This window comes from Tamandua tetradactyla, chromosome 6 (genome assembly GCF_023851605.1).
Source record: "Tamandua tetradactyla isolate mTamTet1 chromosome 6, mTamTet1.pri, whole genome shotgun sequence".
Lineage (NCBI taxonomy): Eukaryota > Metazoa > Chordata > Mammalia > Pilosa > Myrmecophagidae > Tamandua > Tamandua tetradactyla.
In genome coordinates, this window is record NC_135332.1 from 125,640,961 (window position 1) to 125,652,162 (window position 11,202).

An 11,202-nucleotide genomic window follows, 5' to 3' on the forward strand; every position below is an offset into this window, starting at 1 on the left:
TCAATCTACGTTAATACAAGAAAGCAAAATGAAAACAAAAAACTTTAGTAGAAAACAAAAAAGATGACAGTAACATATTAGTTATCACAATAAATGAGAATGATTTAAAATCTTATATTCAAAGGTAGAAACAATCATGAAAGGCTTGAAGACAATCATACAAACAAGCCATCCGAGAATATGCTATTTGTAATGGATGAAACAAAAAAGAACACATAAAAAACAATTTTGAATGGCCCCTGGGAAAGCTGTTTGTAACTAGAAACCAAGGACCCTGGCAAATGCAAGCCATGTGCCTTCCTAGCTGACAGAGGTGTTCTAGACTGTATTGACCTTTCCTGAGTGAAGGTAACCCTTGGTGCTTTAATTTCGACACTTTCATGGTCTTAGAACTGTGAACTTGTAATGATATGAATTCCCTTTATAAAAGCCTTTCTGGTATATTGCATTATGGCAGCTTAACAAACTAATGCAGATTTTGGTAGCAGAGAAGTGGGGTGCTGTTCTAGTTTGCTAGCTGCCAAAACAAAATATACCAGCAACAAAATGGCTTTTTAAAAAGGGGAATTTAATAAGTTGCTAGTTTACAGTTCTAAGGCCGAGAAATGTCCCAATTAAAGCAAGTCTATAGAAATGTCCAATCAAAGGCATCCAGGGAAAGATACCTTGATTCAAAAAGGCTGATAAAGTTCAGAGTTTCTCTCTCAAGTGAGAAGGCGCATGGTGAAAACAGTCACGGTTTCTCTCTCAGCTGGAAGGGCATATGGCAAGAATGGCATCATCTGCTAGCTTTCTCTCCTGGCTTCCTGTTTCATGAAGCTCCCCAGAAGGTGTTTTCCTTCTTCATCTCCAAAGCGCTGGCTAGTGGACTCTCTGCTTTATGGTGCTGCAGCATTCTCTGCTCTCTCTGAATCTCTTTCATTCTCCAAAATGTTTCCTCTTTTATGGGACTCCAGAAACTAATCAAGATGCACCCAAATGGGTGGAGACGCATCTCCACTTAACCCAATTTAACAACCACTCTTGAATCACATCTCCAGGAAGATGACCTAATTATGGTTTCAAACATACAATGCTGAATAGGGATTAGAAGAAATGCTGCCTTAACAAACTGGGATTAGAATTAAAACATGGCTTTTCTAGGGTACATACATCATTTCAGACCAGCACAGGTGCTGAAGTTTGCAAATTCTAAACATGTTGGAATAGCTTTTAGATGGTTAAGGGGAAGATTCTGGAAGAGTTGTGAGAAGTTTGATGGAGAAGGCCAGGTATGCTTTGAAGTGACTGTTGGTAGAATTGTGGACTTTTAAGGATGGTAAAGGACTTAAAAGTCCTTTAAGGACTCTCTAATAAGGCTTTAGAGAGAAATGATGAACATGTCATTGCAAAAGGCATTCTTTGTGTATAGAAGGCAGAATTTGAAAGTGATGAACTTGGATATTTGGCAGAAGAAATTTCCCAACTAAATGTGGAAAATGCAGCCTGGCTGCTCCTTGCAGCTTGTAGTAACATGTGATAGGAAAGAGATAAGCTGAGAAATGAACTATTGGGTACAAGGAATCCAGAAATTGATGGTCTGGAAAATTCTGGGCTTCCAGAAAGTGTTATCCCAGTTGTGCTGGTTTGAATCTGTGGTGGACCCCAGAAAAGCTATGTTCTTTAATCCTCATTTAATATTGCTGGCTGGGATATTTTTGATTGTTTCCATGGAGATGTGACCCACCCAATTGTGGGTGGTAACTTTTGATTAGATGGCTTCCATGGAGTTGTGACTGCACCCATTCCAGGTGGGTCTTGATTACTTTGCTGGAATCCTTTGAAAGAGGAAGCATTTTGAAAAGAGCCACAGAGTCCACCAGCCAGAGACCTTTGGAGATGAAGAAGAAAAATATCCCTGGGAGAGCTTCATGAAATAAGAAGCCTGGAAAGACAGCTAGCAGACGTCACCATCTTTGCCATGTGCCTTTCTAGTTGAGAGAGAAACCCTGAACTTCATTGACCTTTCTAGAGTGAAGGTAACCTCTTGTGGTGTCATAATTTGGACATTTCTATAGACTTGCTTTAATTTAGGCAATTTCGTGGCTTTGGACTGTAAACATATAACTTATTAAATTTCCCTATTTTAAAAGCCATTCCATTTTTGGTATATTGCATTCTGGCAGCTAGCAAACTAGAACACTAGTGAAAAGGGCATGATGTGAGGATTTAACCAAACACAGAACCAGTCAGCCCTTTAAGGCCAAACCTGGATTGGAGATAGAGTTATCTAGAAAGGATTTGTGGAAAGTCCTATTGTCTAATGGTTTTGATCCCTGCATACTGCCTAGAAAACCAAACAAGAGTGTTGCAGGATCTATATAAATGGAACCTTTGCCAGTCTGGACTAAAAGGAACAGAAAAGGGACAAATTGAAGGAAAAATGACTTCAGAGGCAGAACCATGCAAGATAAGGTCTGGAGCCAGGAAACCTTGGGCCGGGAGAGTGGACCCACCCATACGTGTGAAGAGGGTGAGTATTTTCCAGAAGCAGAGATTGGGTCTTCTGCTTCATTGCTCAAAAAGAGTTGTGATGCCCCAGGTATCAGAGAAGGTAGAGCACATAAACCAGGGATTGGTGAGAGCCTGACTCCCCATTGTTCTGGAGGGATTGAACATGTACCCTGGAGATGGTAGAGATCATGGGTGCTGTCCCAAAGCTTGCAGAAGGTGGAGCCAAGAGAAAGGTGGTCCCCCCAATGCACCCCAGTGTTGCAACTCATCCCAGCATTTGGAGAGAGAGCTAGGCCACTGTGTAGTACCTTGGAAAAGGTAGGACTGCTGCTTTCTGAAGTCCCAAGGATAAATGACTGTCAGACTTTGAAACCCAATGGAGTTTGCTGTGCAGGTTTTCAAAAGTATTTAGGTCTGGTGACCCCTGTTTACCTTTCAATTTCTCCCTTTGTCAGTGGAAACATATATCCTATGACTGTCTCTCCTGTGTATATTGGCAGCAGATAATGTGTTCTGAGTATCACAGGTCTAGAGCCAGAGGAAAAATTTTGACTTATAGATCATGCCTGTAGCTGACTTTGAAGAGATTTTGTACTGCTTTTTTGACTTTGTATTGTATTTGTATTGTTACTGAAATGGTTTAAAACTTTGTGTTATTGTTATGGAATTAATGTATTTTGTATATGGAAGGAACGTATCTCTTTCGGGGTTCAGAGGGTAGAATGTGCCGGTTTGAAACTATTATGTATCCCAGAAAAGCTATGTTTTAATTCTGACCCAATCTTGTGGGGATAGCTTGTTATTTAATCCTGATTCAATACTATAGGGTGGAAGCTTTTGATGAGAGTATCTCCACACAGATGTGACACACCCAATTGTGGTGTGACCTTTTGGTTAGATGAATATGTGACTCCACCCATTCATGATGGGTGTTGATTAGTGTACTAGAATCCTTTAAAAGAGGAAACATTTTGCAGAGAGCTCAGCGCTGACAGAGACACTTGTAAACAGTTGCTTCAGAGCAGATGCAGATGCTTGGAGAGCAGAAGTGATAGCGCCTACCCAGCCAAAGAACTTTGGAGATAAAGAAAGAAAATACCCTGGGAAAACTGTATGAAACCAGAAGCAAAAACCCCAGCAGATGCCAGCCATGTGACTTCCCAGCTGACAGAGGCATTCCGGATGACATCAGCCTTTCTCGCGTGAAGGCATCCTCTTGTTGTTGCCTTAATTTGGACACTTTCATGGCCTTAGAACTGTAACCTTGTAATGTAGTAAATTCCCTTTATTTCAGAAAGCCAAGAAAAGAAAATTTTGAATAGAGGTACAAGTAATATAACTGTCAATTTCATATAAAAAATAGAATTTAGGGCAAAATTTATTAGATGAGTCACAGAGACCAATATTTCATATTTATCAGAGTAAAATCCCCTAGGAAATTATTATGGATATGAGTCTTTGCACCAAACAAGAAGCGTTGAAATAACTATGCCAAATTTGCTGGAATTACGAAAAGAAATGGTCCAAAACAGAGTTAGAAGAGGAACTTATCTCAGAAATATCTGTTGAGGTTTACACTCTTTGCTCTGAAACCACAAAACTATTTGAGTGCTTTTGCTAATTCCATTTAATTATTACTTATCTATATGTTAACATTCTTCTGCTGCTCTTTTATCGTACTCGCCTAAAGTCTTTTTTCCTGGGTTGCCTTCCAAGGTGCAAAGGTTAAAAAGACCTGATTGGTTTTGTGACTTCATAGTGACAAAAGTAAATTTATCTTGCTTAAGTGCTAATGGCAGGATTATTCTGATATCTATTCCCTGAAGGGAATACCCTGTTGTCACACTAGTACCTCATCTAATCCTTGAGTAAGACCAGAGGAGTGTTGATTTCATGACACTCATGGTTAGGTGTGACCTTAATGACCATTTCATAGTCTTTTCAGACCAAGGCATGCATCTCAACATCCCAGCTGCCACTAGCTGCCCATCTTCAAGCAAGTCACTTTACTTCTTTGGGTCTAAATTTTCTCATCTTCAAAATAAGGAAACTATACTAGACTCAATAATCATTAAGATCCTTTCCTACTCTCAAGTTTTATTTTTCTATTGATTTTTACTCTGATGTTTATCCTTTTTCTAGAGCTCAATATTGACAGACACTTCTGTGATATATTTGAAAGAATATGAAAATTTTTTATGGTCTCTTACACATGCCAGATCTTTGGAAGAAATATGGAAAAATATTTAGGGGAGTGGTAGTTGGTGTAGGTATTTAAGAGGACAGATGCCATCCTTAAGCTTCTTAGGTTTATTTGGTATGCTCTTTGTGTTTTGGTATCAACCATGCTGAATCCACACTTGGTGCTGAGCAAATGTTTCTTGAGTGACTTGAGCTCTCTCCTCATAAATGTGGCTTCTTTTTTTAGCTGCATTAGAAGCACTAAAAAGAAAGAAGAGGTTTGAGAAGCAGCTCACTCAGCTTGATGGTACACTTTCCACCATTGAGTTCCAGAGAGAAGCCTTGGAAAACTCATACACCAACACAGAGGTGTTAAGGAATATGGACTTTGCAGCAAAAGCGATGAAAGCAGTTCATGAAAACATGTAAGTCGCTGTGGTCTTCCTTCTGAGTCATATATTGTCCAGATATTGGAATGAGCCTTTCAAACTGTATAATTTTAGCAGGAGTGGGTTTGTTCATTTGAACCTGTTTGATGTGTTTGAAAGGTATATTCTGTCATAGAAAGATTAGATATTATAGTGCCTCTTCCCCAACCCTTCCTTGCCTATGCCCCATAAGAAATCTATAGTGGCTTCAGAGAGACCATGAAAAATATTTTGCCCTTAATGTTTCCCAGATACCTTACTACTGCATGAAGCTGTGCCTGTTAAGTACTTTCATTTCATAATTTTTAAAAAGCTTACATGTAAATATCTGTGAGAGTGTTAGAGACACACATAGAATAGTTGTCTAACTTTGGCGGGTAACAGTTATGTGGAGATAAAGAAAAAGAACAAAGAAGGCCCAGGCTCTTTAAAGCAAGATAGGGGCTGGGTCTTTTGGTGGTTAACCAAGTCCCACAGCTGATTCTGATACTAATTAATGTTTGAGAACCATGGACACAGAAAAATAGTTACAATTATGGGTTTGGAAGTCAGATTTTCTGGATTATAATCTCAGCTCCACTATCGAAAGTTCCTTGGGCAAATTCAGTTGCCTTATTTGTAAATTCAGTTTGCTTTGTAAATTAGAGACAGTAATAGTACTTACCTCCTGTGGTTATTGTGACATTGAATGAAATATTAAATGTAATGCACTTAACGTAGTGCCTGGCACATAATAATCAATATTCATAGCAGTAATGGGACTGGTGGCAATTTGCTTTACATTCATATTGGGAAATATATGCCTGGGACCGGGATATTTCCTCAGATTAGACATGATAGTGAAGTGTGGGCCAAGAATGTCAATGAGCACTGAATGCCTCAGAAGTAGAGAAGTTTCCATAGGATCAGAAAAGGTAGAAAAAAGGAGACGCTGTGGTCATTGAAGACAACCTTTGCCAACTTTTTCTTGCCTTGATAATTCATTAACGATCATATACCATTTTGGCAGCTTTGGAAAGATTAGATTTATTATTAGAGTCAAAATCCTCTAAGGTAAACCTTTTGCTAAAATGTATTACAACATCCATGGCCTTTCTGTCCAGGTAGCTTAACAGCATCATTCCATTGTGTTCCTTTTGGGAAGATTCACTTCCAGACCCAAACTTTAACTTGTTTATACCCCTTTCCATAAATATATGCATTATAAACACTACTCAAGGTTGGAAATAAGAGGTGGTTGGAAGGTGGTAATGTATTCTTTCTAATTGCCTCATAACAATACGTCATAATATTCAGCTTTTACCTGTATAGAGTCCCAGAGGCTCACAGAAGATGAATTACACTGAGAATCACAGTATCAGCATTTAGATTACTTAATAATGAGGAAGACTGTCACTGGTCATTGGTTGGCCTAGTTTCAGGGTTGGGAGAATGATTCAGAGACAGGGTACTATATAAGCAGTTCAGCTCCTCACATTTAGATGCTGTCAGCCTGGGCTGGTGTCTTGGGACTGTGGGGCTCAGGCGTTAGAGACTTCTCTCAGAGCAGCTGTGCATCCTGGGCCTGTGGCTACCTGGATTCCTTTGCTTCAGTTGCCGGTTCTTCTGAGGTCTTCAGAGGCCCAGTCCTGATCGTATAAGTGACTTTCCAGAGCATCAGTAGCTATGGGACAGCCCTCAGGGAGCCAGAATCCCAGAGTTGCTAGCATCCTAGAAAATCCACTTCTAGTTCCAGAATTTAGCTTTTCTAAGAGACTACTGTCAGATAGGGGCTCCTGAGAGCTATCACAGCCTACCATAATCATGGTGGTTCCTGGCACTATTTTCTGCAGGGTTGATATGCAGCAGCATATTTAAATTTTGCCTGTGCCCTCCTGAAGAAAATTTAAACGTAGGTTCACAAGTATTGTTAATCATAAAATATTTTGATTTCTAATGACTCCTAAATGTAGCGGCTATTAAGTAATATTGAAAATATATGTTGATGTACAGGATCCTTTTTTTTTTTTTAAGTTGATAATCATTAGTACCGGGAATTTTTGTTATCCTATCGAACAGCTAAGAGTTTGCATTAAATTGACTCATTTTCTGCATAGGGATTATAAACTACATTCATACTTTTAAGCTGAAATTCTTAAATATCCGATAAACTATTATTTCTCAGGGATCTGAACAAAATAGATGATTTGATGCAAGACATCACAGAGCAACAGGATATTGCCCAGGAAATCTCAGAAGCATTTTCTCAGCGGGTTGGATTTGGTGATGATTTTGATGAGGTAGGTAACATAGTATAAAGAATGCAGTATTTGTGGCTTTCATAATGGGTTTCTGCCCACCATGGAAAGCAGGCGGGTTCCTTTCTTAAAGATTTTGAATAGTAAAACATATTTGGTAGAAATGTACTTCTCTTAAGAGGAAAATAAAGTTCTTAGTAGCTCTAATTTAAAGGAAAGATTAATATAGTTTGGCAAACAACCTCCTAATTAAGTTTTCAGCTATTAAGGAAAAAACACATGTGATTATGTAAAGTTAGTGACTTTTAATGGTTGAAGCCAAATAGCCCCATTATGAGGAATCAAGTGCTTGCACATCTGGGCAAAACAAAGCAGACTGTGTTATTCTGCTAGGAGCAGACATATCATGCTCTGTAGCTGTTAAATTAGAGGTTAGACTGCCTCTGTTTATTACTCAGGCTATGAAACAAAATAAATGTGCAGTGACATTATTAACAAACACATTCCATTTGGATTAATCAGTCCAATAATACAGACTGTAATTATAATTGTGGTGTCTGCACTGTGAATTTCAATTGTTCTGCTCAAAGCACACGCAAGAGGACAGTACATATTTTGAAATGTTTCCAATTCTCAGATTAACGTGGCAAAGAATCTGATTTCCTATATGTATACGGTATTAAAAATGATATTCTAACAAGTAAAGCATGGTTCCATGGAGTTCTAGAAAGTGAGAATTGAGTGCCAAAAACTTTTTGAAATGGTGTATAGTCGGGGTTGGCAAAATATAGCTTGTGAGCTAAATTCTTCCCAAAACCTGTTTTTTTAGGGCCTGTGAGCTAGAATGGTTTTTGCATTTGTAAAGAGTTGTAGAAAACAACAACAGTCACAAAGAAGATTATATAACAAAGACCATATGCGGTCTGGCCCTTTACAGAAAAAATTTGCCAACCCCTGGTGTAGACTAAGCAGCAGCTGCTCTGAACTGTCTCAGGTTATCTCAGATCTGTCGTATGGTGACCTATATCCTTAAGGTTGCAAATTAGTCTTGTTTCCCTTAGGTTCTTGGGACAGAGAATAGATTGACAGTAACCCAGACTCTCTGGGATAATTGCTAAAAGAAGGAAATACAGTACATCAATCTGGAGTTATAGTTTTCTCAATCCAAACACACAACACAATTTATATTGGCTTTGGATATAACTAAGAACCATAGTATCTGTGCTTCTCTTTTTTCCTATCCACTCATCTATTTGTATACCTGCTTTAGTTTTATTATTAATAGTATTAGCCTAAATAAAAATATTTATTTCCCCTAATTACCCGATTAAAATCATTGAGACTGTCTCACAGATTCTTAATTTCAAACAGGAGGAAAGAAAGATTGAAAAAAATGGCAATCAAAGGGTAAATTCCCTGGAAACAGTGGAGGTTTTATATTCAGATAGCACAAATTACTTGAATGATTGTTTACTGAAGTATTATAAAATTAACTACAACAAATTTGCAAAACCCAAAATATTCATTTTTTAAATCAGTGATCATTGTTCCAAAAAGACTTAGTTTGAAAAGAAATATTCCATTTCACTGGGTTCTCACATATAAATTGGGTAGCAGATGTTCCTGTTGTTAGGTTTGAGGAAACCCACCTCTTGAAACATTAACTCCATAATTTTTCCTTTCTCTTGTGTTCAGGATGAGCTGATGGCAGAACTTAAAGAATTGGAACAGGAGGAATTAAATAAGAAGATGAAAAATATTCGACTTCCAAATGTGCCTTCTTCCTCCCTCCCAGCGCAGCCAGCTAGATGGCCCCGCGGGGCCTCCACCGCACAGCTGTCCCAGGCAGGTCTGTTATCCACCTCAACTACCTGTACTCAGACACCTGCCTGAAATACCAGCCAGGCTCTTCACTTTTAGAACTTCTGAGATTTTATAACTAAATAAATGAAAGTTATTTTGTATATAATTCATACTTATTTTCTATGCTAAAAGTTTGAATCTCACCAATGACTAATTTCTATCCCTTTATCTTCCAGCATCTTCTAGGCGTACAGAAGATGATGGTGATATCAAACAGTTGGCAGCATGGGCTACTTAAATTAAAATGGAATTTTTTGACATCTAAATTAATGAGCTCTGCATAAAGACATATAAAAAAATGACAAGTTTAGAAGTTAACAAAGACCCTGTTTTGTCTTTACACTGGATGAATAATTGCCTGTTAAGCCTCAGAAGTAAAAGATCAAAAGGGAGTGGTGTGTAGACATATAATCAGGGACGGGAAGAGTCAGGGATGGAATGGAAACATGTTTTGGCAGCATCTTGAAGGATCCTTCCAGACTGAGGGGAGAGGCCATGTCTACCTTCTGTATTCCAGGCTTGGCACATAATTGGTGCACAATACATAATTGTTGAGAGAAAACTGAATTCCACTAATGGGAGACATAGAACAATTTATAAACCATTTAGGAGTGATATGCTAAAGATTACTGGGCCAAACAACTTCCTTTTCTAAGTGAATGCAAGTTTGATGTGTGGGTTCATATTGGAAGAGACATAGGCCAAGGTAAATGTAAATGCACAGCATCTCTTGTAGAGAAGTCGTATGCGAGTCCCTATATAAATAGTTTCACTTTAGTTTAGCAATTTAAAATCTTAAAGGAGCTTTAATTGATGTTTATTATGCCAATTAAGCTTGAAATGGGACAATGGATGCATTTCCCAAAATGTCTGAAAGCACTAACAGCTTACACTGCTGAGCAAAATCTCCTGGGTATAATTTAGCCACTTAGGGAACTGCATTAACACTCCCAGGCCATTATGGTGCTGTTATGGCTCAGTGTACTAAATTCATTCTTTTCTCTTTTGTACTCTCTTTATTTACAGATTACAACTTATTCCTGTAAATATGTAAAAATATAGGCAATCAAAAGTATATCTTGAATAAAATTTTGACAATTATTTTTAAAGTAACTTACAAAAATATTTCATGCACTGTCCATATTATATTGTGCACCATATAATGACAAGTATATTATATAAAAATGTGATAATAGTCCCTACATTTGCTTTAGCAACATAGTGGAATAGAGAGAGAGCTGGATCAACAGGTAGGAGTCTTGGATTCCAGTCCCTGCTCTGCTACTGACATAGTATATTTAGGCATGTCAGAAACTCTCTGAGCCTTTGTTTCTTCATTGGGAAATCTGAGTATTGGATTCGATGACCCCTAAGGGGTCCGTTTTGCCACAGGCTTTTTTTTGTATATGCCATTCTCCTTGGCAGTCTTCCCACATCCACAATACAGATAATAAATTTTGTTTATTCCTTAAATCTTAGTTCAAATGTCTCTTCTTTTTGGAAACATTTTCCTGATTGACTAGACTAATTCAGTTCTCTCTGTTATATGCTTTTGTAGCACTCTGCTTTCCTTCGTATCACTTATTATTATTTATAATTACCTATTTACTTGAATGATCACTTAATTATTGCTGATCTTCCCTATTAGACTGCGACAGCAGGGACTATTATCTCTTTTAACTCACTAGCGTATCCCAGCACTCAGAATGGTTTCCCCTACAGAGTAGGCATTCAGTAAATGTGTTAAATGAATGGCTACTAAATTTTTGTATCTTTTGGCCATGATAGAACAACAGGAACCAGATTTACATTCCTACACTCAATTAATGCTGAATAAAACATATGAGATAATTTTAAGACATTGGGTAATAGGAAACTGGCAATGCTAGATTGTGATTCCTGAGAGAAGGGACGTATAAGGTGAGGTCTTCTAGTATCACAGCTTTGCCTTCTCAGGGATGGAGAACCCAAATAGAATCTGGGAGTTGTACTGAGTTGAG

At 38.1% G+C, this 11,202-nt stretch overlaps 1 protein-coding gene across 1 annotated transcript in view; it reads left to right on the plus strand.

Moving 5' to 3' along the window:
* The window catches only part of CHMP4C (charged multivesicular body protein 4C), a 33,465-nt gene extending 23,174 nt beyond the window's left edge, over window positions 1–10,291 (plus strand). Inside the window, exons 2-5 of the mRNA XM_077167094.1 lie at window positions 4,922–5,099; window positions 7,267–7,381; window positions 9,035–9,188; window positions 9,379–10,291. Of these exons, the coding sequence (XP_077023209.1) occupies window positions 4,922–5,099; window positions 7,267–7,381; window positions 9,035–9,188; window positions 9,379–9,440 (509 nt within the window). The 3' untranslated portion in view covers window positions 9,441–10,291. The remainder of the gene's footprint in view (window positions 1–4,921; window positions 5,100–7,266; window positions 7,382–9,034; window positions 9,189–9,378) is intronic.
* The last annotated feature ends 911 nt before the right edge of the window (window positions 10,292–11,202 follow it).